Source organism: Hypomesus transpacificus, chromosome 8, assembly GCF_021917145.1.
Source record: "Hypomesus transpacificus isolate Combined female chromosome 8, fHypTra1, whole genome shotgun sequence".
NCBI lineage: Eukaryota > Metazoa > Chordata > Actinopteri > Osmeriformes > Osmeridae > Hypomesus > Hypomesus transpacificus.
Window position 1 is genome coordinate 4,666,576 of NC_061067.1, and position 27,195 is coordinate 4,693,770.

General features: G+C 47.5%; 2 protein-coding genes across 3 annotated transcripts; one reads left to right on the top strand and one right to left on the bottom strand.

The window, feature by feature from the left end:
- Window positions 1–457: 457 nt before the first annotated feature.
- On the bottom strand, window positions 458–7,752 carry pxdc1b (PX domain containing 1b). Of its 2 annotated transcripts, none has more exons than XM_047024400.1 (6): window positions 7,296–7,752; window positions 6,631–6,922; window positions 2,961–3,052; window positions 2,681–2,798; window positions 2,389–2,500; window positions 458–1,777 (listed from the first exon to the last, which is right to left on the bottom strand). In XM_047024400.1, the coding sequence occupies exons 2-6, from the start codon at window positions 6,884–6,886 to the stop codon at window positions 1,651–1,653; spliced, it is 705 nt and encodes a 234-aa protein (XP_046880356.1). In that variant the 5' UTR covers window positions 6,887–6,922; window positions 7,296–7,752; the 3' UTR covers window positions 458–1,650. The 2 variants fall into 2 exon arrangements, with proteins under 2 accessions (XP_046880356.1, XP_046880355.1); XM_047024399.1 differs by having other exon boundaries at window positions 7,306–7,748.
- Window positions 7,753–12,178: 4,426 nt separating this feature from the next.
- Window positions 12,179–21,086, top strand: prpf4bb (pre-mRNA processing factor 4Bb). The gene is made up of 15 exons (XM_047024294.1): window positions 12,179–12,272; window positions 13,037–14,305; window positions 14,652–14,828; window positions 15,043–15,201; window positions 15,454–15,535; window positions 16,214–16,415; window positions 17,304–17,377; window positions 17,613–17,703; window positions 17,962–18,109; window positions 18,340–18,477; window positions 18,657–18,810; window positions 18,891–19,005; window positions 19,290–19,441; window positions 19,647–19,733; window positions 20,122–21,086. The coding sequence occupies exons 1-15, from the start codon at window positions 12,214–12,216 to the stop codon at window positions 20,323–20,325; spliced, it is 3,111 nt and encodes a 1,036-aa protein (XP_046880250.1). The 5' UTR covers window positions 12,179–12,213; the 3' UTR covers window positions 20,326–21,086.
- The last annotated feature ends 6,109 nt before the right edge of the window (window positions 21,087–27,195 follow it).

The window sequence follows — 27,195 nt, forward strand, 5'->3', positions numbered from 1 at the left end:
GTTGCTAAATAGACTTGAACGAAAGGCAAGTCTTGGTGGATTCCCCTGTGCCAAGTCTTGGGGTGTTTCAGGGTCCAGCTATTCAGGAGGGGGTTGACTCCTGTGGCTACAGAACAGTGTAGAGGAAGACTGCTCTGTTCCAGCCTGGGGACAAAAAGCTACTGCTACAGTGATTCACATAATAGATTCACTAGTCACTCCTGCAAACACAACACAGCAGCCAACCCTGCCCAGAGAACAGTGAGCTGGACATCATTCTGACAACACACATGTTCCATTCTTCTTTACTTTAGTTAGACGTGTGAATATGAGAGCAAGGGCGAGAGAGACGGGAGAGAGAGAGAGAGAGACAGAGAGAGACAAAGAGAGAGACAAAGAGAGAGAGAGAGACACTGTGAGAGAGAGAGAGAGAGAGAGAGAGAGAGAGAGAGAGAGAGAGAGAGAGTGTGTGAGAGAGACAGAGAGAGAGTGTGAGAGAGAGAGAGAGAGAGAGAGAGAGAGAGAGAGAGAGAGAGAGAGAGAGAGAGGGGAGAGAGAGAGAGAGTTGCCATATCCCACTGATTCAAAAGATGGATTACTGATGATGACATAGATAAGGCCTGGGGGCTGTTCTTAGCTGAAGTTGCATGACTGAATGTTTCCATGTTACTGCACCAAGACAAAACACTTCAATGTTACTTTCAGGTTTTAACAATTTCCCTGTGTTCATCCTGCTTGCTCCATTTGTTTTCTTGCGATAAAGAGAGTACTTGTTTGCTACTGCGGAGAGGCAGGGCTGACGACTCCCACACTGTAGTCAGCTGTCTGGAGTGGCCTGGTCAGCTCACATGAGCTGTTACATCACCAGGGGTCAAAGAGGGCCAGGCTTGACCTCCGTTACTCAACCTTCCTGTAGAGGTCCTCAGAGATGTCCAACGCTGACATGATTCAACCAGTTACACATTTTTGTAAATCGTACTTTTTGAATATAAAATGTATCCATAGACTGATCCGTTGTCCTGACCAAGCATCAAAACCGAATTGCCATTAGAGATATAAAATAAATTTTCCATCCAATTACATTTAGGGAGTATTAAGTTTCATCCAATCAAAAAAAAAGAAGGTCTGAATTTCCCATTAAATGAAAATAAGGGTAGACTAAAGTTCTCATCCTGTAGAAAATATGCATCTCATGATCTTGTGACCTTTGCTTTTCAAAAACACTTTATCCAGGTGATAGGGGAAAGGACACAACCCAGCATTTGACAGAGAAGTAAACAAACCGTCTCATTCATCTACTGTCGTGACGAGGCACTCTGGTGTCATCACATCAGTTCACATTTAGAACATTTGACCAAAACTTACAAACCTACATAATATCCCTTTAACAGTCTCCAGTAATTCCACCAAATCTGGTCTCACAGCTGCAGAGTTTCACCAGGCCTGCTGCCTGACCTCAGACCAAGCAGCCATGTTGAATACATGCATCGTGCAAACTGCAGAGGGCAGAGTACATAACTGCCGTTAAGCAGTGAGCAAGGTCCTCATGCACCTGGACGGGCGTTCTCCAAGCTGGGTGACATACGGTGGTAGTATGAGCTCCTGTCTGACCTCCACGCAGCCAGGAGCCAGCACCCCTCCCCAGACCACCCGGGCTCCTGCAGGGAGGCCTCACTCCAGGATGTCTGTCTCAAAGGGCACCAGATGGTAGTAGGAGAGGTTGGTGACATAGGCCTCTGTGTCTTCGTCTGCATCAATGTCTGGCTCCAGGGGGAGGAAGTCTGTGCTGTCCTCATACCTGGGGACAGCAAAGTCAGATCTAATTACTCACTGAGCTGAAGACAACTACAATAGACTACATATGATCAAACTGCATAGTTACTGTATTGTCTGTTGTGTCTTCCAGTTCATGGGATTAGGAGTCCATAATGCACAGACATATATGCTAACACTTCCATTTTCTCAAATCAGCCTTTAAAATTGTACTTCAAAGGTCTGGCCTTTTGATGTTGCATTGTGTACTACGAAGTTACTATGTGTAATCCCGTGTAATGGAAAATTAGTTAGAGATCTTTTGTTTTGTGTTTAGGTGGAGACTATGTGCCTTACATGTCCTCCCCTCTTGGCTTCCTACACACACCCAGGGAAGGGAGAGGTACAGAGTACACTTCCTGGGGAAGGGGACCTCCTCGCATTCAAGGAATTTACACACACATACACAGACATCTATGCTAAAGGGCACACACAACCACTTACAATTTACAAGTAAGGATGACTGCATTTATTGAACAGGGGGGTATTGAAAACATGACTGATTGAGGATGACATGGAACTTCCTGACCCTCTTCAAACATGATGTTGAACAGGAAGGAGTTAATACATTCAAACTGAAAACGGTTGTTCTCTTACTGTTGTTCTGCAGAGTCGGTAGAGGAGGGTCTCTCTTTGTCCTGAGGGAGACTGTCATCAAACACGATGGTCTCCGTGTTGGCCAGGCAGAAGCCATTAGACCGCATGATCTCTGCAAGACAGAACACAGAATGTGGCTTTGAAATGAGTGGCGACCTACAGTGTGGCACTTCAAACTACCAAGGCATGCATTGAAGTTCATGGTGGAGATTAGAAGCATCTCTTGCTATTTGTAAAATATATGATTAGCCTATTCAATCCCCTTAAGTAATGTCCCAGGGTTGCTCTCTACCTGATATCTTGATGGGGCTCTGAAAGCATGGCTGGATCCTGTGAACGTTGTCATTCCTCAGGACCTGGTCCAGCGGTGACCTCTCAAAGAATGTCAACATGACCTCTGACCTGGCATACTGGAACATTGATAATAATGAATGCCGGTTTTATAATGTGTCACTATGAACCCTTGTCGAAGCATACAAACGTGCTATAGAGCAGTTGTCATGGCTTAAAGCATGGGCATATTTGGATAGTGTTCAGTGGGTGAGCGGAGAGCTCACGTGCCATGACTGTACCTTCCAGGGCAGGTTGATGGCATTCTTCAACAGCCTCTCCACCTCATTGAGTTTCACCTCGATGTCGTTCGCCTCTTTAATCTTCAGCAACCCTGAAATTAATGAAACAACACAAACACCACAACACCATGTTAAACTGGGGGAATTTTCATATATCTTCACAAAATTGTATTGAGGTTATTGAAATAGAAAACTCGATAGTTCTTGATTGACGAAGCTTAAGCTTCTTGTCAAGAGAGTCTTGTTTTCAAAAAACAAAACGACCTCCCTACTGGGCGAGCTCCAGGTAAACCCTATCTGTGCATCGACCATGACAAAGAGCATTCACTCTGACCTTTGTCTCCGCACACGACAGATCAACCCCCAGGGCAGGAGGGCACAAAGGCTGGACAGCCATGAACTAGAGGCAGACCCTGGTAAAAGGTTGCTATAAATGTTAGTGAAAAGGTGTCTGGTGATTTCATGAAATAACCTTTAAATCATAACAACAGTTGGTTTACTGTTGTCTCAATGATAAAAAAAAAAGAAAAGAACTTAAAAGGAAATATTTGGTTGCAATACATAAAATACAGTTTCAGTACAGCAAACATTTTTTTCTGAAACTAATATTAGCAGATACAGTTTGTGTGACCTATAGCCTCATAGTGGGAGTCAGTCACTGCAACCAATCATCAACACAAATGTTGAAACAGCCCAAATGACAAACACAGGGATTGTCACTAATCAGAGATCTCCCAAACAAATCCACCCCTAAATATGCTGTGGGTCATGATGACTAAGACATCAGGAGGGTGAAAATGACCGGTCAACAAACATCGGACCCACAGTGGAAAATAGAATGTTGACAGAAGCTTCCGCAATGTCTGTGTCATGCTGATGACAAGTTTTGAGCGTCATAGTAACAAGCTCTTAGTGCCTGATCAGCTCCTACTACGCACACAGCGACCACAGAGCTGCGTAAGGGGTCAGAGGCACTTTGCAACAGGCGGCACTCGGCACAGCTGATGTAATGACCTCATTCATTAGAAATGTCCCACAGTGATGGCATCATGCCCCCGGTGGTGGGTGAGGAGACACTGGGCCGTATTATCAGCAGTCAGACCCCGGAGGACTACCCCCACTCTCCCACTTCCACCACCAAGCCCTCTGATCATGCTACCTCAGAATCCTGTTCCTCCTGACTGAAATAGACCTCCATTCTCCAAATTCATCATGATTTAACAGTTTTGTCACGTAGCACACAGAGTGTTATTATGGTGTTTTATCATGAACTGAAATAATGTTTCAACATTTTTGAAATAATAAGAAACGTGTCTATGAGAAAAAACGTATTGAATAATGCTACAGAAGGTGGTGAAACATTACAAATGAAAAGGAAAACGATGAACTGTCCTAAGATCACCTGTTGTTTGACCTGTATACACATCACTGAAGACTAACGCTAATTCTGGAATGTCAAAACAACATTTTCAAACACACCAAAGCACAACCTAATACCATGCTGTGACTTATTTTCTATCCATACTGTCTATATTTAGGATTTAAAGCTGAACCTATAAGAAGAGAGACTCAAATCAGCCGTGTTTATCCCATCTAGAATTTCGGTACACTTCCTGTGGAAGAGTACATATCCTGTCTGTGCTTCCTGGAGGCTGGGGGGTCTGAGTGAGTTGCCATGATGCCCAGAAAGCTATGTGTTATGTCTCTGTATGAGGTCATTATTTGGAGGGCCCCTAATTGGTCAATTTGTCCTCTTCTCAAACCTGACCCCAGGTGTTGTGTGTACTGTGAAGAATGTGCTTGGAGGTAACTGTGGGAAAGCAAGTTAAATGTGGAAGGATAGTTCTTGTTAATTTTTCAACATTCAATGAAAACATTATGGAAGGCCTAAAACTATTTTGTTTCACCTTATTTTTCATTTCAATTATAGTACCTGAACCTTGCTTTACAGTTAGAAAAAGCTGTGTTCTTCTTAAGAGTTTAAACACAGCTCTGGGGACTGCTCTCTCATGGTGTAAGTCCAGTCTGGAAGCCTGTGAGGAAACCTCAGAGCTGACTATTTTGACCTGTGGTTACTGACAGTGCTGTACTTCGAAATAACTATGGTTCAACTCTGACTTCCTGTGAAACAGGTTCCCGGTAGAAAACAAAGACATTTGTCACACTCCCTTACTTTATATGTTCCTTGTTGGTGACCAGCTGAGGGGTCTTATGTGAGGTCAGCTGTTATGAACACAGACAAACCACAGGAGTAAATATAGGAGGCCACTCTCCTCCCTAGCCTAGTGTACCACCCTCTATCACCCTCTCTCAGACTATGACATCAGCCTGGAAGGTCTGAACACCGCTGCAGTTGCCTAGGTACAGCCCAGAAACAGCACAACACCAGCAGGGACCTAGAAAACCAGAAGGGTTAGAACACAGCAGAACTAGCTTCTTCTACTTCGGTGTGACTTCTCATCTGAGTGACAATTGGAGGAAGGCAAATGAAATATTAAGCAGAGGTGGGAATTAAAGAGAGGGACCATTTAAGTGGAAGATGGATTAATCTGCTAGCCATCGAATCCATCCAACACCAATACTAAGATGAAGTCTCAGTAATTGGTTTTTCAGTATTACAAGTCTATGTATTCTGAGGAACACACCACAGAGAGAAAGAAGAAGTCCAAAATGAGTCGTTAAGTCTGGCATACTTTCGCATCATGCACTGCACATGGTGAAGGCAGTGGGACTATTACTAGCTCTCGTAAACATGGTACATGACGGCTATTTCAGAGAATGGGAAGGAAGCACGGCCTCCCTGTTGGCTTCCAAAACAGTCCTAGACTCAGTGGGCAGACACAGAGAGGTGTCAGAGACACTGTACAGGGTGATCGTAGATGTTACAGTCTCCGGGAGTCCTGCCAGAAGCCGGGCACTGCCAACAGCAGGGCATCACTGTGACTGAGGGCAGGGGCCCAGACCCCAGGGGCCAGTGAAATATGTCTGCATGGCATGACCCTGTCCAACAGTGAAGGACCAGCTGCTGCTATGTGGCACAGAATGTGAACTTACTGGACAGATTCAGACATCAACTGAGACTCAAAGTCTTTAGAGCTGCAGTCTGTTTTGTAGCAGGATTGTGAGTTCAATGCAAGTTTAATGTACTTTGACCCTGTGAACTTAGAAATGTAAAATAGATGTGTAAGATCAAAAAGCAAACAACTGCTCATATGTTGCAGGGGGTTTCTGACAGCAGCATACACATCATAGAACAAATGAGAGTACAGAGGTGTTTGTTAGGACCCTGAATAACTTTAAACAAGGCAGGGTAAACCATGAACATAAAAGTGTAGATAACTCTGTGAAAGTATCATGAGAATATGCCAGTGGACCTCAGTGAATGATTAAGACACTTGTATGCATATATCTGGATTTCGGAAAGTAAGATGTTGTATATATAAAAACTTTACTTGCCATCTATGTGTTCTTTAAAAAAATATATACATGAACACATTTGAAAATATGTTAATATTAAGATCAAAAGAACATAACAAATGCAATTGTTGAATACTGTCGAATGTTCCCAAATCAGAGCAATTGGTGGTCGCACTACGTTAATGCACTTCCATGTCTTATGTGTTTTATCGTACCCATTCCCCATAATATTTACTATAAACACTGAACCAACCTTCTATTAGTGGAGACTTGGAGAGATCTCTTCTGTCCTCAGGAAATGATTCGACCAATCTTTTAAATAACCTCCCAAAATCCGAATAACTCCTGTGCAAGTATAAAATGTTTCTGTCCGACCATTCGGTTCTGATCTCGAAGAATTCCTCCTCTTCTCCTCTTTGACTTATGATAAGCCTCCGGATACCGTTAACCCAGCAATCCTTTACAAACATGTTGACCAGAGAAGTTCCTTCGAATACAGCTGATGCCATTCTTCCGCCGTCAGTCCAACATTCTGGGACAGAGCTCTGGGAAAGAGACGTGGGGATGATATGAGACAGTTAAGGACATGCCAATTCAAGATGACAAAAAGGCTACGATTAACTTGTTAGCTCTAAAATATTTGTGTCCACATGATGTGACGCTACGCACTTCTGAAACTTTGGCACCTAACTCCGAGTTGCCGATTTGGCAACAATGTATCGGTATGAGGACGTCAGTGTTTGTACAGACCATCGCAGACGCAATCTCTAACGTGGCACTGTCAACCCCGAAGAAGAAAATAACGGTGCTGGAATCTGTCAGCATTCCCTATAATTCGTTCTGATTAATACCTGTTAACTAGTCAGTGCAATGACATAACAACTTACTCCCTAAGACCTTTAAGAAAAAATGTATTACCTTCTCCTACCTTAAAAAGAGTCTACAGACATTTTGGATTGCTCTGCTATGAGGACTCTTCTTGAGTGTCTCATGATGCCATCAGTAGGCTAACGATCCGACGTGGTAAAACCAGTGGAATGCACAGTCTGGTCAGATCCTCTGTGCTCTCCAGCTCTCAGGAAACATAATCCAGAGTTGGTTGCTCCGGAGAGAGAAATATCCCGTTGCTTCTATGTCTCGCAGAAGTTGAAGTCCTCCTCCCCCTCCTCCCCTCTTCCTCTTCCTTTTCCTCACTTCTTGTCAACACTGTGGATGCTATGCAAAGAATGCAACTGCCTCTAGAGAGACTAGACTGTCCATCTTGCAGCTGGGTTTACACTTTCTCTGGCCTCTTCCCAACACTTCATTTGGTTGCTCTATGTCGGTTTGCATAGTTATACTGTTTCTGTGATGGGAGAAAGAGAGAGCAGTGGAGTTATCGCTGCCACTGCTTCATCAGCCATTACTGAACGTTAATGTTCCACTGAGTGCTCTAAGGTCTGTAGGACGCCCAGTCAAGGAGCTTTACAGGAAACATATAACCAGCTGGCATCATGAGGACTCAGCTGTAATTAATGACCTGAGATCCCCAGGACTGGGAAGGCTCCTCTTTACAGCCGGCTACGCAGGAAATTGCCGGATAATTGTGTATGCACAAGTTGTAAAAAAAATAATAATAAAAAAACATGTTTTACAGTTATGGATGTAGAGAGTAAGAGCGAGAAAGGAGGAGGGGGGGGGGGGGGTAGACAACAGAATATGTCAGTGTGAGTGAAAATGTACGACTTAGAATGTAGAAGCAACCCACATGCAATTTCACAGGAGAAGAGATGAGACCAATGAGATTGAAGAAAGCAATCCCCCTGTAATGTGCACCCCTTGAATTTCACGAACAGATGTGGGATGTAAAATATGTCTGCTTTCACCAACTCACATCTTCCATCTGATTATGCTCAACTGCACCTCTGAGGGTCTTTCCAACATCACAGAAGTATCCGGGAACCAGGAAATGTGTCCACTCGGGTGAACGAAATGTGACATCAAATCTGCCATGCAAAAGACTTTATCTTTCAAACTAACTAAAGAGGCCTCTCGAGCATATGGTGTCTTTATTCTGGCTGTTCTTCAATGGCCGTTCTCCTTTCTCTTCTCCTAGTCTGGAGAGATATTCATTGGTTTTACTGGAATTCAAAACTGATCGAGTTACTGTAAAACAGTAGCCGCAATAACCAGAGCAACTCTATGCTTCATTTTACTTGTTTTGTTTAGGAACTGAGATTTTGTAGTGCTTCATGGATGAAAAATATGGTTCAGTGAACCATACACTGTATTAGATGTTCACAAACTGCAGTCCTGTCCTCAGACACCCACCCACACATACACACACACACACACACATACACACACGCACACACGCACACACGCACACACGCACACACCTGCAACCCTGTAATTAGGATCACTCAGTTTGGAGCTTGGCTCTGTGGTTGAGACACACAGACTGTGTCAGCAAATCCTGTCTCTCACTACCTCATTTTGGGCTTATTCTTTTGATAAAGAAATAGAAAACATTGCATGGAAAAAAGCACGCTCCGCCAATCATCGACCGCATCAAATGTTTGAGCACATTTGATTCTCATTACAACAGAGGCAATGCCAAAACCCTACTGGGTAAAGTATGTGAGCAAGTGGACCTGTGTCAGTCGAGTCTTGGTGTGAGAGACTTGAAGGTTGGGTTCTTTGCCACTGAGAAGGGGGGGTGCGGGTTCCTGCTTTTCTGATCAGGAGCCAAAGCCCTGGATAACAACATCTGAGCCTCCAGCAGGACCACAGAGTTCTGCTAGTCGCATGCCTGTTCTCTGAGGTCACACTATAGGCGTAGTCTTAGCAAAACATAAGGCAGTATCTACCGTATACTGCAACACAGAACACTGGACTTCCATTTTGCAAGTGTAATGTGAGTCAGATCTGTTATGGCATTTCCCATGAACTGGCATTGTGACCAGAATGCTGTGGATAAGTTTGTGGGTCTGTCAGCTGTCACCTGCAGTCAGCAGGATGGGGCTTCAGCACGGTTTAGGCCTTGTTTACGACAGCTATAAACTCCAGAAGCATCCATCATGCTGTTAAAATGAGAGGGAATTAAAGACGTCTGCAGCTCCTGTTCTCTAATCCCACACCCAGCAGCAGAGAAACCTGTCTGTTCCTCCATCCATCCGTCTGTCTGTCGGTTAGTCTGTTTGGTCAGTCTGAGGCTCTATTGATTTTCCCTTTTTTTCCATCTGATTTAAGTTTTACAGTCCTTTTCTAGGGAACTCTGAGTCAGGCCGATGGATATGAATTGTTGAGGATAAGGATGTGTCAGTGAAAAGGGTAAAATGTTCAATGCGACAGGGATTTGCTGCTCTTCTTCCCTTTAATCAAACTGTATTTCACTTTGTATCAGGCCCGACAGTTCCTGTGAGCATGTTGTAATTCTTCAACAAGGAAACAGCTGTGTGTGTGTGTGAGAGTGTGTGTGTGTGTGTGTCTGCATGGTGAAACTGTGCAGATGGATTGGATATACTGGTATCCTACACATAGATGAATTTCTGCACTACAGTATTTGAACTACACGACACAAGAACAACCTTGTGGTCCAGATCCATCCTCTTCCTCTTCAGTGTGCCCTCACACGCTCCAGAGCACATTGAGATGGCACATGAATCTGATCTTGCTTCCCAGAGCCAGCACAGACATAAATCCCAGCACCTGACAAGGCCATATGCCTGGGGGCGTGCTACCAAAAGCACGTCCCCTTACCCTTGCAAATCCTCTCGCAGAAAACCAAACAGCAGAGGCTCATAAAACTAGACTAGAAAGGAGAGAATAGGCAACAACAACAAAAAACGAAGAGCAAGGAGGGCAAAAACAAAAGGATGGAGGGTGTAGGCGCGCAGCATCTGTCAGGGGTCAAAGACCTTCTGTGTGGATGGAGACAGGCATAGTGGCCTGGGGCCATCTCCTTCCCAGACTCCGCTCAAGGAACAAGTCATCTGCAGCCATAACTCTGGATGCGTCCACCAACACAAACAATGGCCAGGAGGAGCAGAGGGGTCTGGGAGACGCCACCCCCAGCCAGGGCCTGAGTGTTTTTAACGGACTTCATAATGGACTGCGGTGGCTATCAAGAAGCATCTGCTGGAGTCCATGTTTTATGGCCTTGTCCTTATTGTGTCTCGGCTGAAGCCCAGAGAGTGAGGGCCAATCTTATTGGGGGAGGTCTGACAGCGGCCGCCTCTATCTCATCTATAATGACACACCACCTTTAAAGGCCCACTCCAAACAACATTGAAAGTCTTTCAAAGTGGCATTTAGTCAGCAATTGTCTCTTGAAAGGTTGAAAGTTTAAAAAAGGGAATAGATTAGTATAGTATTAGGGTACCATCTTTATAACACGCTTTTGTGCTTTTTGCTTGATAAAGAAGCAAAAAAGAGAGAGAGAGCTGAGTCAGGGTCCAGCATGCAGTACACAGGCAGGTACATAGCCACGGTCTGTGATTTACTGGATGCTGTGGGACAGGGCCTCTACTCATAGAATATCTAATGTCTGCATGCCTGATGCTTCTGAGACCCTTCTCTCCAGAGCATCGAGACCCTTCTCCACAAACACTCACAAACACACCATCTCGCTGTGTAAATCAGAGACATGACGCTCAAAGGACTGCTACAGCCACGTACGGGCTGGTAAGTTACGACCCCCTCACTGAAGAAAAGAGAAACCCTCTTGCAAGGCTTTAAAGAGACACCAGGGAAACTGGGCCAGTTCTGAGCTAGCTTCTTGCATGATATTTTAGGCATTAAATAAGTTACAAATATTTGTCTCAAAAATGTCACGAGTTTGAAGAAGAAGAATCCTTTTAATGATTTCACACAATTAGTAGATCACACACGTGTGCCAGGTGTCAACTGGAGAACCTGACCTGTCCCACTGTCCCTCCTCCCAGGGCAGCTGTAGGAACAGTGGGCAGCCACATCAGCAAGGCCCATGGGCCAAGTCCAAGAGCTCCCCGAGGGGTTGACATACATTTCAAAACGTTTTGAAAAAAATAATTCTTTGGGTTTGAAAAAATGTTTGGGAAAAAACGTTTTGAAAGGTTTAAAAAAGTTTTAATTTTTTATGTTTTTGAAGAAGAAAAATTATTCACTTGTCCTGTACAATTGGACAAGCCTTAATGTTTATCCCTGTCACCCATATCCTGGCCAGAAACATGGGAAGGAAAGTGATTTGTTCTGCATGTTTTTATATTGGGTCCTTTGCGGAGGAAACCCGTGAGAGCACATGGAAAACATGCTCCACACAAAAAGCCAAGGGGCCCCAAGCAGGAATCAAACCCAGGACCTTCTTGCAAGGAGGCAGCAGTGCAAGGCAATACAGGCTGTGCCACATACCAGGCTGTGCCACACAGTTTGTGCAAGTAAAGGAATCTATTGCTGCCTCATCATCACTCTTATCACTCCAAACCCACAGATGGGCCTATCATCAGATTTTACAGACCCGCACTGAGGGGGACTTCCCAAAGTGACTGTGACAGGTAACAAGGGTGCTTGATAATTCCCAGCCCTTGGGTTTCTTCTCTGACTATCTCTCTGAGAATATCCAGAAGTTTATACAGCAGTATGTGCAACTCCAGGTAGCTCATTGAGACTTCCTTAAATGCAGTCCGTGCTGTCAAATGTTTTTTAACCAGTACAATAGCCTACCACCCCCTGGTGCTCAAAATGAAAGAAAACGAACATGATTTTGCTAGAAAGAGCATTTTCCCACGCCAGGACGGTAGGCGGCAGATTGGCCACAGATTTAGTGTTATGAGCGTACAAAGAAAAATATCGAGGAAGTGGCCTCCAGTTGAGGAAAATGGCCGACGTAGAGATGGAAATCGCGTCTAGAAGAATGAATAATGGAAACGAGCACGTGTAAGGCATTTTGGAAGATTATACACTTAAGCAAAGTATTAGTTCCATGGTTTTCCATTTCCAAAAAGACGTGTAATCGTCTCAATTAAGTCACCGTTGTATTTAACTTAGGCTAATAGGACATTAGCTAACTGGCTAGCTAGCTAGCTAACATCTCACCGTATTAGCCAGCTTAGTTACGTATGCTTTGCTTGGTTTCCATCTCAAGAACAACGTGTTCCAGCTAGCTAGGTTTCTATCCCGCCAGCTATTTGTGTGCCTAGTGAGTAGTGTTTTGCCATACCATAAGGTAAAGCATATAATTACCATACAATCACCACAGGTCAAGTGTTTTTAGCTTTCTGGCTAAATAGCCTTGACTTAGCTTGCAATGCTAGCTAGCTAGCTAGCTTTGTGTTTGTTAGCTAGCTGCTAACGTTAGCCGGCCTGATAAAATGCTAGCTAGTTAGAAGCTGTAGCACTATCTATTTGTTAGATCCACGAATTCGCGATCAAGTTCGAAAAGCGATAGATTTTGAGTAGGCCAACAACGTCAGGTGCACACAAATTTCTCCAAGTTTTGTAGCTTGTGCCTTTCGCTAGGAACATACATGTCGCATTGAACCCCAACTTGTCTCGTCTGCCGCCTTATTCCGATTGACCGTGCAACCAAATGAACAAATCTGGACACAAAGGAATATTACTTCTGACGATCATACATTATTTGCGTAGTTCTTGACCAAGACTCAAGAGTAACACATCAAGGATTTTTTTTTTTTTTTCAGGAAACAGGAACTGGAGGGATATGAAAAGAGTGGCAACGAGGAAGACAGCGGTGACATGTCTGAGGAGGATGAAGAGGCTGCAGAGGCTGGAGAGGCTGGAGAGGCTGGAGAAGAGAAAGCAGAGACAAACGGGGAGAAGGCTGATGAAGGGTCCAAGCATCACAGCAGTGGCGGCGGTGGCGGCAAACACAAGAGGAAGAAACATAAGCATCGAAGCAAGCACAAAAAACACAAGCACGCATCCGAGGAGGACAAAGAGCGCAAGCGCAAGCACCGACACAAACACAAGAAACACAGGCGCAAGGAGGGCTCCTCTCCTTCCGGCGCTGGGGTCCCGGGCGCCTCCAGCCACAGAAAGACTGAGTCCTCTCCTTCCTCGGGCAACCCCAGCCTGGACGACAGGGCTCTGCTGGAAGACCTGGAGAAGCAGAGGGCCATGATCAAAGCTGAGTTGGACAGCCAGCTGATGGAGGGCAAGGTGCAGTCGGGCATGGGCCTGATCCTGCAGGGCTACAACTCCGGGTCGGAGGAGGACGGAGACGGCCAAGGCCGGGTCAGGAATGGGGAGCAGCGCCAGAGAGCCGCCACAGGGAAGCCCATCTCCCCCAGGGGGGTGAAGAGCGCCAAAGGCCGGCGGGACTCCACTGAGGCCAGCAAATCCACCGCCAAGAGGAGCAGGTCCAGGGACAGGGCAGGCAAGGAGGCCAAAACTGACAAGACGGCCAAAAGCGGCAAAGATCCAAAGGAGCGTGGTGGTGGTGGACGCGGAGGTTCCAGAGACAGGAAGGGCTCGCGGAGCACGGACAGGTCCAAGGAGAGGTCCAGGAAGTCCCCTTCACCCCCCAGCAGGAGAGCGGAGCAGAGAGGAGGTCGCCCGGACAAGCGCTCCTCGCCGCAGCCGGACGAGAGACCAAACGTGGAGCGCAGTGGCGGCCGCAGGTCCAGATCCCCCGCGGGGAGGGAGCGTACGGCCCGGACGGAGGCGGAGAGGGACAAGAGGCCTACCAAGTCCCCGTCCAAGGACGCGTCCTCAGGGAAGGAGAACCGCTCCCCACACCGGCGAGCAGTAGGACAAAGTCCCCCCAGGAGGCGCAGCCCCTCCCCTCGCCCCCGAGACTCCTCCCACCAGGCCTCAACCTCCGTCTCTGATAAGGCATCCAAGCCGAGCCACTCCCCTCCCTCCAGGGCCAGGTCTCCGGCGAGGAGAGCGCGTAGCCGCTCCCCAGAAGCCCGTCGCAGGGAGTCTGACAGACAGGACTCACCACTGAGGTAAGACTGGGGGGGAAACAAGCTGAGTGGGAAAATGTTCCTGGCTCCATGAGAAATACACTTTTGCCTTACCACATAACAGCCCTCTGTAAACCGATGGAAGGTTCCCAACTTTGTGTTGTTTTGGCAACTGAGTTATGTGTTTTGGAATCATATGGGCCTACTTGAGTGAGTCTACTTGGTTCATATCAATGCCCATCCTAACTAACAGTAGTTATGATTGATTACTCTGCATATTGTACATTTTAGAACACAGTTGCAGAATGTCTAAATGTGTTTGTATCTCTACTTCTCTCTCAGCGTACTCTTTGCTCTGCTCTCCCCCACCCTCTGCCTCCCTCTCCAGGAAGCGCCCCAGACCAGACCTAGGACCAGGGAGAGACCGGTCAAGGGAGACCAGCCCCAGGGCCGCCCCTCGCCGCAGAGTCAGCCGCTCCCCCCTCAGGCGACGGTCTCAGTCTCCACGGCGACCCGCTCGCCTCTCGCCACGCCGACGCTTCAGCAGGTCCCCACTGAGACACAGGTGAGAGGAACTTCCTCCCACTGTGCCTCAGCGCTCTGTTCCATAAGACTCTGCTCTGCATTCTTGTGAACTCATATGATTATACTGTGGGCGGCACAAACTTAACATGGCCTGGTTTGAAACCTTGCAATGTTTCTGTGGTGCTGGTCGTGATCTGCCTGGTGGCTCAGACTGGTGTAGTCACGGTGTCACCTGTGGCTCGTGTGCTCGGCAGGTCCGGGGAGAGGGACCGCTACGGGAGGATCCGGCAGTACCGGCGCTCCATGTCCCGGGACCGGGGCCGGAGGAGGAGGCGTAGCCGGGACGAGGACAAGTTCAAGGGAAGCCTGTCAGAGGGCATGAAGGCCGACAAGGAGTCCTCTGGGGAGGAAGTGTGAGTGGAGAGGGAACTACTTCCTGGGACAGGAAATGATGCATTAAATACATGTCCTTGTGCTCCCTTAGAGCAGTCGGTGGAGATATCACTGATCTGAGAGGACTGGGTGGGTGACTGCAGTGTGGATAGAGAGGTTGTTAACTGTAGACTTCCTGTCATGTTCGATCAGAGATTTCTCCTGGAGACGCCATTTTCTGAGTTGTGTGTGTGTGTGTGTGTGTGTGTGTGTGTGTGTGTGTGTGTGTGCAGGCTGGAGGACTTTGACGGTGAGGAGGTGGATGAGGAGGCCCTAATTGAACAGCGGCGTCAGCAGAGGCTGGCCATCGTCCAGGTTGGTTCTCCTGCTCCACGCTCGTGCACACGCTCCTCTCACATGCATGCTGTCATGCTCCATCACACCGTCTTGTCTCCTAATCCTTCCACCTCTCTCTCCCCATCTCCCACCTGCCTCTCTCGTCCTCTCTCTCCCCTTCCACCTGCCTCTCTCGTCCTCTCTCTCCCCATCTCCCACCTGCCTCTCTCGTCCTCTCTCTCCCCATCTCCCACCTGCCTCTCTCGTCCTCTCTCTCCCCATCTCCCACCTGCCTCTCTCGTCCTCTCTCTCCCCATCTCCCACCTGCCTCTCTCGTCCTCTCTCGTCCTCTCTCTCCCCTCCCACCTGCCTCTCTCGTCCTCTCTCTCCCCATCTCCCACCTGCCTCTCTCGTCCTCTCTCGTCCTCTCTCTCCCCTCCCACCTGCCTCTCTCGTCCTCTCTCTCCCCTCCTCCCACCTGCCTCTTTCGTCCTCTCTCTCCCCTCCTCCCACCTGCCTCTCTCGTCCTCTCTCTCCCCTTCCACCTGCCTCTCTCGTCCTCTCTCTCCCCATCTCCCACATGCCTCTCTCATCCTCTCTCTCCCCATCTCCCACCTGCCTCTCTCGTCCTCTCTCTCCCCTCCCACTTGCCTCTTTCGTCCTCTCTCTCCCCTCCTCCCACCTGCCTCTCTCGTCCTCTGTCTCTCCCCCGTTCAGAAATACCGGGCAGGTAATGAGGACAGCAACATGGCGTCGGAGCCCAGCAGCCCCCAGAGCAGCACGCGCAGCCGCTCGCCCTCGCCCGACGACATCCTGGAGCGCGTGGCGGCCGACGTCAAGGAGTACGAGCGAGAGAATCTCAACACGTTCGAGGACAACATCAAAGCCAAGCACAACCTCATCGCCCAGGAGAAGGACGGTGAGGGCACCCCTCTCCTACACGTTCGACATTGTTCTTGAGGGAGATACTTTGCTTACCAAGCTGTTCATTTTCAGTATTAAAACCCTGGAGAGCAGCAGCATAAGGTTTAGCAGAGAATTTCACCCACATCGACTTGGCCTTCGTTTTAAGGTCTCGTGTATGCGGAGTCTGCGTTGGCTGTTGATTTATAGTAGTCTCTCTCTCTCTCTACACTTCTCCATCTCTCTCTCTCTCTCTCTCTCTCTCTCTCTCTCTACACTTCTTTCCCTCTCTCTCTCTACTTCTCTCTCTCTCTCTACTTCTCTCTCTCTCTCTCTCTCTACACTTCTTTCCCTCTCTCTCTCTACTTCTCTCTCTCTCTCTACTTCTCTCTCTCTCTCTCTCTCTCTCTCTCTCTCTCTCTCTCTCTACACTTCTCCATCTCTCTCTCTCTACTTCTCCATTTCTTTCTCTCTCTCTGTCTCTCTACTTCTGTCTCTCTACCTTTCCACCTCTCTCTCTCTCTCTCTCTCTCTCTCTCTCTCTCTCTCTCTCTCTCTCTCCTTCTCGCTCTCGCTCTCTCTCTCTCGCTCTACCTCCCCTACTCACCATTGTCCCCTTCGGGGCCTGGGAGCTAGCTGACAGTGCTAAAGTGACTTGACACAAACAGGAAATGTAGGGTGTTTGAATCCCCCAGGGTGGCGTTGTTGATTGTGTCTCTCTCTTGTCGTGTGTCTATTCAGTCGCTGGTTCTAAGCCCAGAACCTGATATCAGCCAGCTGAAGCATGTTTTGATCTCTGCACAGTATGTGACTCAACAAAACGCTCCACATTTCCTGTTTCTGCAAGAGACAACCAAATGGTTCCCGCTCCTGCTAACCCTCCTGTCCCTCGTGTGTTCACCAGGAGCTAACCCAAAGAAGCCCTCAGCCCCGGACATGTTCACCGAGTCAGACGACATGTTCGCTGCAGACTTTGATGTAAGTCATGGAGGAACCTCCATGTTAAGAACTAGTCCATATTTAAATGCCAGTTCCATCATAGTTGGATAATAGTAAAAAAAAAAAAAAAAATTAAAGCATACTTTCTTTCCAGAAATATACTGTACTATAAAAAGTAAAACATTGATCATAAAGCTGAATGCGTAAACCCGTTTAAAACCTTTCTGTAGCGGCCTAGTAGTGTGTGTGTGACCTTGTTGCTGTGTACCTCCAGAGTGCCAGAATGAGGGCTGCAGGCGTGGGGAAGGACTTCAAGGAGAACCCCAACCTCAGGGACAACTGGACCGACGCTGAGGGCTATTACCGTACGTAACCCTGACACTCATGTACACGCACACACATGCACAACCGCACACACACACAGACACACACAGACACACACACACAGACACACACAGACGCACACACACACACAGACACACACAGACACACACTGACACAGACACACACACGCACACCCGCACACACACACCACAGTAAAGAAGCAACTGCTCTGTCAGCCTAGCTCCCATCACGAGTACACACACAGCAGACTGACCTTGAGCCTGGCATTCCTCCCACAGGGGTGAACATCGGGGAGACCCTGGATAAGCGCTATGACGTGTACGGCTATACGGGACAAGGCGTGTTCAGCAACGTGATCCGGGCCAGAGACACCGCCCGTGCTGGCCAGGAGGTGGCGGTCAAGATCATCCGCAACAACGAGCTCATGTCAGTTTGAAAATGCCATCTTTTTATTTAATTTAAAAAGCTATTTAAACTAGAGAAACACCTGTTGAGTCTTTTTTCCCTTCAACAATTCCCTCTCGTTCACCACTCAGATCAGAGAATTCTACCAGGCGTGTGGAATTGAATTAAATAGCCCATGAGGGCACCTCTCTGTGTATTATTCTATAATCTTCAGGGCTGGTTTGACAGGTGTTTGTGTTTGACTCCCCCAGGCAAAAGACTGGACTGAAGGAGCTGGAGTTCCTCAAGAAGCTGAATGATGCAGATCCAGATGACAAGTTCCACTGCCTGCGTCTCTTCAGACACTTCTACCACAAGCAGCATCTCTGCTTGGTGTTTGAACCCCTCAGGTACTGGCCTATCAGGGTGCTTCTTACTGTCTGAACCCCTCGGGTACTGGCCTATCAGGATGCTCCTTACTGTCTGAACCTGAAACTTTTATACAGACATAGATACAGTTGCCTAACACTCTTAATAAGTGACGGTAAACAGTGCTCTAATATATGTTCCGTCCTTCTGTCCTTCCCAGTATGAACCTGAGGGAGGTGTTGAAGAAGTATGGGAAGGATGTGGGGATCCACATCAAGGCGGTCCGCTCCTACATCCAGCAGCTCTTCCTGGCTCTGAAGCTGCTCAAACGCTGCAACATCCTCCACGCCGACATCAAGCCTGACAACATCCTGGTACGCAGCACCCATGCAACCCCCTCGCCTCAGGGGCCACCCCACTATGTTCTAACTGCTCCTCCTCTGTTCCTCCCCAGGTGAACGAGTCCAAGACCATCCTGAAGCTGTGTGACTTTGGCTCCGCCTCCCACGTGGCGGACAACGACATCACGCCCTACCTGGTCAGCAGGTTCTACAGGGCGCCGGAAATCAGTAAGCAGCCGGGGACAACGTCCACTTCCTGTGTTGATGGAGCCTGTGGCCATGTGTCTATCACTGGGACAACGTCCACTTCCTGTGTTGATGGAGCCTGTGGCCATGTGTCTATCACTGGGACTAGTTCCGCTCACCTCTTTCCATGCACTGTTGAAAACTGTGCTAGGATTGCCTTAGGGTTTGAAGACAGTTCTCACGCCTGCCACCAGGTGGTGAGGGGGAGCTAAGAAATGACCTTGTCCACTGATCATCGTCTGACACTGTGTGCGTGTGTGTCTCAGTCATAGGGAAGCCGTACGACTACGGCATCGACATGTGGTCCGTGGGCTGCACGCTGTACGAGCTCTACACCGGCAAGATCCTCTTCCCCGGCTCCTCCAACAACCACATGATCAAGCTGGCCATGGACCTCAAGGGCAAGATGCCCAACAAGGTACAGCCTCCCACCTCCTCTGCCCCCCCCCCCCCGACCAGCCTCAGGCTGCGGCTCTTCAGCCGTCTGAAACAGGCAGTCTGTCTGGCCATGTGATCCTGTAGCACGAGGCGTGGCGGGGGGGGGGGGAGAGTCCTGTCTCGTGGCTGGAGGAGGGCTGTCCGCCTCATGTAGATGATGCAACCGTTTCTCTGTCTGTCCTCAGATGATCCGGAAAGGTCTGTTCAAAGACCAGCACTTTGATCAGAACCTCAACTTCCTGTACATCGAAGTCGACAAAGTGACTGAAAGGGTCGGTAGCTCCTGCTTCACTCACTCACTCTGAGTCCCTCTCACTTTGACTCCAGCCTTCTATTGTTTAGAACTGAGTGAACAGTGTTGGCGTGTTTTTAATTGTTAGGTATGATGGGTAACATTACTGAATTAATATCTTGCTTGTGAAGAAGCAAGAAGTCACACTGAAACTGTCTTTCACCTCTTCTATCTTTTCTATTGCCATCGGTTTCCCCCCCCTCCCTACTCTCTCCACCTGTCTTCCCTGGTCTCCCCCTACTCTCTCCGCCTGTCTTCCCTGGTCTCCCCCCTCCTCCCTCCCTACTCTCTCCACCTGTCCTCCCTGGTCTCCCCCCCTCCTCCCTCCCTACTCTCTCCACCTGTCCTCTCTGGTCTCTCCCCTCCAGGAGAAGGTGACCGTGATGAGCACCATCAACCCCACCAAGGACCTGCTGTCAGACATGGTGGGGGGTCAGCGCCTGCCGGAGGAGCAGAGGAAGAAGGTGATGCAGCTGAAGGACCTGCTGGACAGCACCCTGATGCTGGACCCAGCCAAGCGCATCAGCATCAACCAGGCCCTGCAGCACCCCTTCATCCAGGAGAAGATCTGAGGGCCATGCCTGGCTGGGGTCCCACCAGCCTAGGGCAGGCAGCCCCCGGCTGGGTCTCACCAGCCCAGACTCCACCCCCCCACCCACCCTTTACCAAGGAGAACGCCTGACCAACATCACTCAGACTGAGGCCGAGTTTCGATTCTCTAACGTGCATCCTTCCTACATGCCTTCCTTCCTTCCTCCGCTCCTTGAAGATATCAGTGACAACATGATTGGTCCTCACAGCTGTAATCCATCCTGTCATGTCTGATTTAGATATTTGAAGGATTTTGAGAAAGTAAAGGAGGAAGGAAGGAGGATGTGGAGGATTGAAGGTTGCATATGTGGACAATCCTGACATGGCCCAGGCTTTGCAGCACCGTACTAGACTAAACCAGCCAGGAACACTGCGTTGAGACAGGCCCAGATTCGCTGTGAGAATGTTAAGGATTTATTTTTGTTTCCTCCACCCTGATTTTGATGGATACAATATATTGTTTTTATTGTAAATAGGTCATTGAATAACTAGGCATTCATGAGTGATAAAATAACAAAAAAAAAACATCTTGTGGATCATCATTGTAAACTTCCCTTCTTTGCCCGGCGATGCAGTTATCAACTTTTTTTTATATTTAACTGGCATTGAAGTGACTGACTGGAAACAAAAGCATATAATTCCTGTAAATATGTCTATTGAATTGTTAAAGAATCTTTTGTCAGTCAGTTTAGTTTTGTGTTGTACTTGCTTTCAAATAGATGATAAAAATCCAATGATGATGGCACATGTTAATCTTCTTTATTTTGAATTTTTAAAGATCACCCAGCTCGCTGTGGGGCGATGCATGCTTCTGAATGTGCTGGACCTTAATGCTCTCCACTCCTCCGGTGCAGCCCAGTGTAAAAACTCTGTGTGATTAGATGTCGTCCCACATGTGATGGTGCCACTACCATCTCACAGGACCCCTCCTCCTCTTCCTCTCCTGGTTCGTACTGAAGGAATAGCTTCAGCTCTAGTACTGGACTCTCCCCAAACCACAGGACTGTCAACACAAAGGTGGTTGTTTCTGTTTTCTTTGACTAAACAGCTCCGTGGTTTCACACAGCTTCTGTCCCTCCTTCCTTCCCTGGCCCCCCTGGCCCGGCCCCCCTGTCCTGCCCTCCTGGCCTGACCCCCCTGTCCTGCCCCCCTGGCCTGTCCTGCCCCCCTGGCCTGACCCCCCTGGCCTGTCCTGGTCCCCCTGGCCTGGTCCCCCTGTCCTGGGCCCCCTGGCTTGACCCCCCTGGCCCGGCCCCCCTGGCCTGGCCCCCCTGGCTTGACCCCCGGCTCAATAGGCTCTCAGATATAAGTGCCTCCTGCATGAGCCCTGTCTGTTAAACACAGAATGACGTCAGCCTCTTGAAGCCACGCCCCAGGCGAGCCCTCCCTGTCCCCCTCCCTGTCCCCCTCCCTGTCCCCCTCCTCTCCGCTCATGTTGTATACATCTCATTGTTATCATCGGTCCTTGTGTTTGATTGTTAGTTTTTTTTTTTTTTTCAGTGACAGAAAAACAAATCTTGTGATTTCATTAAAGAATAGAATTGTGAAACGCAGCTTATGAATAAGCACCTACCGTGTATCACCACTTTTAGTAATAAAATATTTCATATTCTATACCAGGCTGTGAATGTTGTTTTCTCTTTTGTTGTCACTTTAGATTTGTTTAAACAGATGTGTCCTGACCCATCATATTTCACCTTAAGAGACAATAGCGTTCCATATCCTAGGGTCAAAGAGGGCCTATAGATTGAGGGCCTTTCTAGTTGGATTAAAATCCACAGTGATATCGCCAAAAATGGTTTTATATTTATGCAAAGTACAACAAAGAGAAAAAATGACATTTAGTCATACAGCAACAGCCAATCTTGATTAGGTGCTTACATTTAGTCATTTAGCAGACGCTCTTATCCAGAGCGACATACTGTAAGTACAGGGACATTCCCCCCAAGGCAAGTAGAGTGAAGTGCCTTGCCCAAGGACACAATGTCATTTGGCCCAGCCGGGAATCGAACTGGCCACCTTCTGATTACTAGCCCAATTCCCTCACCGCTCAGCCACCTGACTTACTTTAAGGGGCTTTCCCTTCTTAGAGAAGTCAGTGTTAGAGGCTCCCTGGCCCTGCCAGCAGTCAGAGGCAGACACGTGAGGCAGACATGTGAGGCAGCTGAGTGACAGGCCCCTCCTCCACCTCTGAACCTCAGCCTGGAGAGACCAAGACAAGCCCGCTCCACCCCAAGCCTGATGGGAGAAGGTAGGGAGAGGTGGGGGTGAGGCAGAGAGGTGGGGAGGGGAAGCTACTTCAGGGTGAAGGAGAGAGCTTCTTTGAAAAGAAACCATGTGAGACTATCTACCACTGCCTCAGAGCTTCAAAGGTAAAAGGCTCATCGCTACTGCATCCACTCGTAGCGATTTAAAACTCCTGTTTGAAACCCCTCTAGAGCTCCAGTCCCTGTGTATGATCGCAGTTATGTTCGCTGTTGGCACTTAGAAAATGTCAGCGCTTAGAAAATGTCTTGCCTTCGATAATGTCCGGAGGGGAAAAGGCCTAAAGATGTAAAGGGCGTCTGAGTTAAATGAAGACTGTATTGGTTGTCAGTTTAAAGAATGTGTGAATACTTGGGCCATCGTGACATGGGGATGGTAGTCACTGAGAGGGCCCCTGAGAAAAACTAATGGTCTCTCAGCTTTGATCTTGTATGTATGCCACAGACTCTTCAGAACCAGAATGAAGCTATCTCCTGCCAGCAGGCACAGACATGTACAGATGTAAGCCATTAACAGGCAAACATACGAGAGGAAGATGGGCTCTTATTTATTCCACAAATATGTCTGTCCACATCCTCCCGTCTTTAGAGAATGCTAAAGATTTCAAATGCCAGCATTTTCAGCTATGCAGAGAGATTTTACAGATAACCTAAATAAAGGGAAATGGAGGATGCATCCTTGCAGATTTAGACAGTGTCTGTCTATACATATGTGTCAAATGGCCGTTATCCAGCTCCTGAAGCAAATTTACCTGCAGTTTTTATTAATCGCCTGTAGGGGGCCACACAAGCCCATTATTTGATTCTCTATAATTCCATTATCATCAAACCAGGTTACTTGGAGTTTTCCCGGTGGTGTGGTGCACCGCGATAACTGCGTGTTGGAAGTAATAACCCCACGGTTCATACCACATTAATCAAATGTCTGGTAAACTTCTTTACTATTCAGAAACAAAGTTGATTTAAGACAACCTGGCCAGGACTTCCCTGGGTCAGATCAACTTTAAGTGAATGGTTGCAAACTACGCTGACATTTAAGTGTCATGCAGAAACAGTAATCACGTTACCAGTCAATTACTCTTTTCTTTCTCTTTATCCTTAAATGTGAGGTTTTCTGTGACTGCTGACCACTGAAGACCCGTTAAGGAAGCAATTCTGTGCATTCTATATCTGTACTGTCCCACTCATGTATTTAATCATGGCTGAGAGACAGAGTGTTCACTCATGCCATCAGTTTGTCTTGAAATGATTGTTTGATCCGGGTACTCGACTAATAAAACCAGAATCAAATTCCTTTTCCATTGTCGTTGACTACTTCCGGCCTGCCTCCTTCAGATAACCTTCCTATCACTTACAAAAATCCAGACCAATCCCATTTTTGCATTATTTCTTATCAAAAATAGAAAGACAGGAGACACAAATATATAATTTCCTTTTTTTTTTTTATTAAAACCATACAAACATTTGTGGTCAGTTATAAAAGAGCAGAGAGATTGTTCTGCCAGAGGAGCACTGCTGGGCACTGTCTCCCCACACAGAGAGATTGTGGTTTGTCTGGACCTTCAACCAGGCCCTGGCAATCCCTGCACTCAAAGTCTTCTTAATTGGCCCGAGGTCTCCCCTCATATCTCAGCTAAACCTACAGACTGAGTACAGTATTTACATGTTTAAAAAAAGAAAAATGATGAGGAAGGTGAAATACAAAAAAAAAAAAAAAAAAAAAAAAAAAAAAGCTTATGCATTTCACACATATCAACTTTTGAGATATTCAGACATTTCTTATATAAATGTGAATTATACAGGTCTCACAATACATTTTAACATGTTTATTTTGTTCATAATTAACAATGGAAGATTGGCAGTTATCTTTTTTATTTTATTTTTTTTGACAGGCAAATATAAGGCACATACCTCATGGCTATCCCCTTGGGTCTTGGACAAGGGAATGAGTCTCACCTCTCTCAAAGAAAACATGGATGCACAGCTACAAAATGACAAAAGTACCAAAACAAAATACAATCTGTACCTCCTTGCTTAGCCACTGCAGACTAGGTAAACTATTCAATACATACTGAATATTGTATACTGTGCGCTCTCATTTGGGATTGCAAGGCAATACTAACACTGTGGACTTCACTGCAATACTTGGTGGCAGGACACATAGACTGTATTGAACTCATGTAGAGAATAAGATATGGATAATTTCCTATAAAGTCCCGATACAAACAAACAAAAATAAACACGAACACCTTGATGAGGTGAATATTTCATCCAAGTCATTTTAAGGGCTTCATAAGACAAAAAAAAAATGAATTGGAAATCTTTAGCATTATGTAAAGCACCAAAATAGGACCCTTTTTCTCTTGATGAATCATTTGCTGGATTATCTACTATATCATAAAAACACAAAAAACACATTAACTGTATGATAATCACTTTCCAACGCTCTCACAAAAGTCTATTTTCACAGAGACAACACTTTGCAACCCAACACCAACAATCCAATTTTCACAAAGGAAATATAAAAAAAACACATTGTTATATACATTTGTGAGTACAGTACCTTAACAAATGATGCACTGTAAGTCAAGCCATTGAGACTAAATTACTACTTATCATGGTGTTTGTAAAGACTTTGAAGCGTGGTCCTTGTAATGTTGGACTCAATACCATATTGGAATACTCTGACAGAAAACACACCACTTGGTAAGACTTGATAGAAGCACTGAAACATTAAGATTTACGTATTCGCAAAAGTAACATACGAACAAAACAACAATAGTAAAGGTGTAAATTTCTTATAAAAAAACGATGTTTCTATAAAGATACCATCAGGGTCTTTTAAAGTCAATAGAGGAGCCCATTGTGACCTAGTAACAGTGGAGTGATGGAGTTAGGGACTAACCTTATTGCCTGGTAGGCTAGGTACTTAGCCCCTCGCTAGTGTTCATAAAGACAGTGTGTATGCTCCACCTTGAATACAACATGCATTTATACCGACAGTGTACAGTGAGAAAACAGCTACGATACTCAGAATACTTTTTGGGAGAGGTGAGTGGGGATCTCTGGCCCCATGTACTTCTAGTCGTACAAACTGAAGGGCTTCCAAAAATAGCCTTCATTCCAGAAAAGGAATATATATATATTTATCTATACATATTTTTGACACATCCCAGGTCCGAGGAAAGGGATTACACTTTTACAAAATAAATCTGTTTGGCAACAAATCTGTATTGGGAACAAACCTCATAAACTTCTTCATAAATTGTTGCTTTCTCAAAAGTTTGACCATCTCATTCCTCTTTTTTTATCCTTTCTTTTTCTGTACGGTTCTATCTTCTGAGAGAGAGAAAGAGATAGAGAGAAAAAGAGGGAGGGAGGGAGAGAGAGAGAGAGAGAGAGAGAGAGAGAGAGAGAGAGAGAAAGGGAGAGAGAGAGAGAGGGAGAGAGAGAGAGAGAGAGAGAGAGAGAGAGAGAGAGAGAGAGAGAGAGAGAGAGAGAGAGAGAGAGAGAGAGAGAGAGAAGAGGGAGAGATAGGGAGGGAGAGTGAGAGTATTATGCTACTGCATAATAGCCAGAAACTTGCTTTCTTCTGCAAGGGAGGTGAGGAGGGAGCTCATGTCTCCAAGGGCCATGTTGCTGAGGCTGGGTGTGGGCATGGTGCTGTGGTACGAGGCGGAGGCTCTGGGGGTGGTGAGTCGGGATGAGGTCCTGGACAAGCCCTGGAATATGGAGGGGCTCATCGGCCCGGACACCAGACTGCCCTGGTCGTAGGCCTCCTCCAGCATGGAGCCAAAGTCCAGGCCCACAACCTCCTCCAGGGCCTCGGGAACGGAGCTGTCCACTGTACTGGTCACCTGGTCTGCTCCAGGGGACAGGAGGGCAACAGGGCCCTCAGAACCCAGACAGCCCACAGATTCCGTCATGGTCTCCAGCAGACACTGCTCCTCCAGAGCAGAGGAGGAGGACGAGGAGGAGGAGTTGAAGGACGAGGAAGAAGAGGAGTTCTTATTTTCCACAGGGTCCAAGCAGAGAGCTGGGTCACTATAGCCTGGCTGGTCCAGGTACCCCTGGTCTGGGGCCTCCAGCTTCAAGCCAGACACCTGGTGGGCCAGGGAGCAGGGAGGCCCCCCATTCCTCTGCCCTGGCTGGCCAAGGCCTGGGCTGGCCTGGTTGTGGACCTGGCTGTGGGGAGCTAGGTAGTGCTGGGGCCTGGCAGGGTGCCTGTAGCTGCTGCTGGCTGGCTGGCGTGGGGGTGCTGGAGCCTGGGGGAGGTGGTGGAGGACGGGGGCTTGGGGCAGGCTGTCCATAGAGGCCCTGCTCAGGAGAAGGTTGTCTCCGATCTGCCTGGAGGTGCTGTGGTTCTGCTGGAAGTGCGAGTGGTTCTGGGCGGGGGGTTGGGACGGCCTGCTGTCCGTAGCCCTGGGGGAGGGGGCCCTCAGTGATGTGGGAGAAGTCGGGCCGGCCGAAGGTGTGAGTGGAGTTGGAGTTGCTTCCTCTCAGCTCCATGCAGGAGCTGAGTGAGGACTCAATCTTCACTCCTCCATTGACTCTACATGAGGCCTGGGTTTGGGTTTGGGCCTGGGC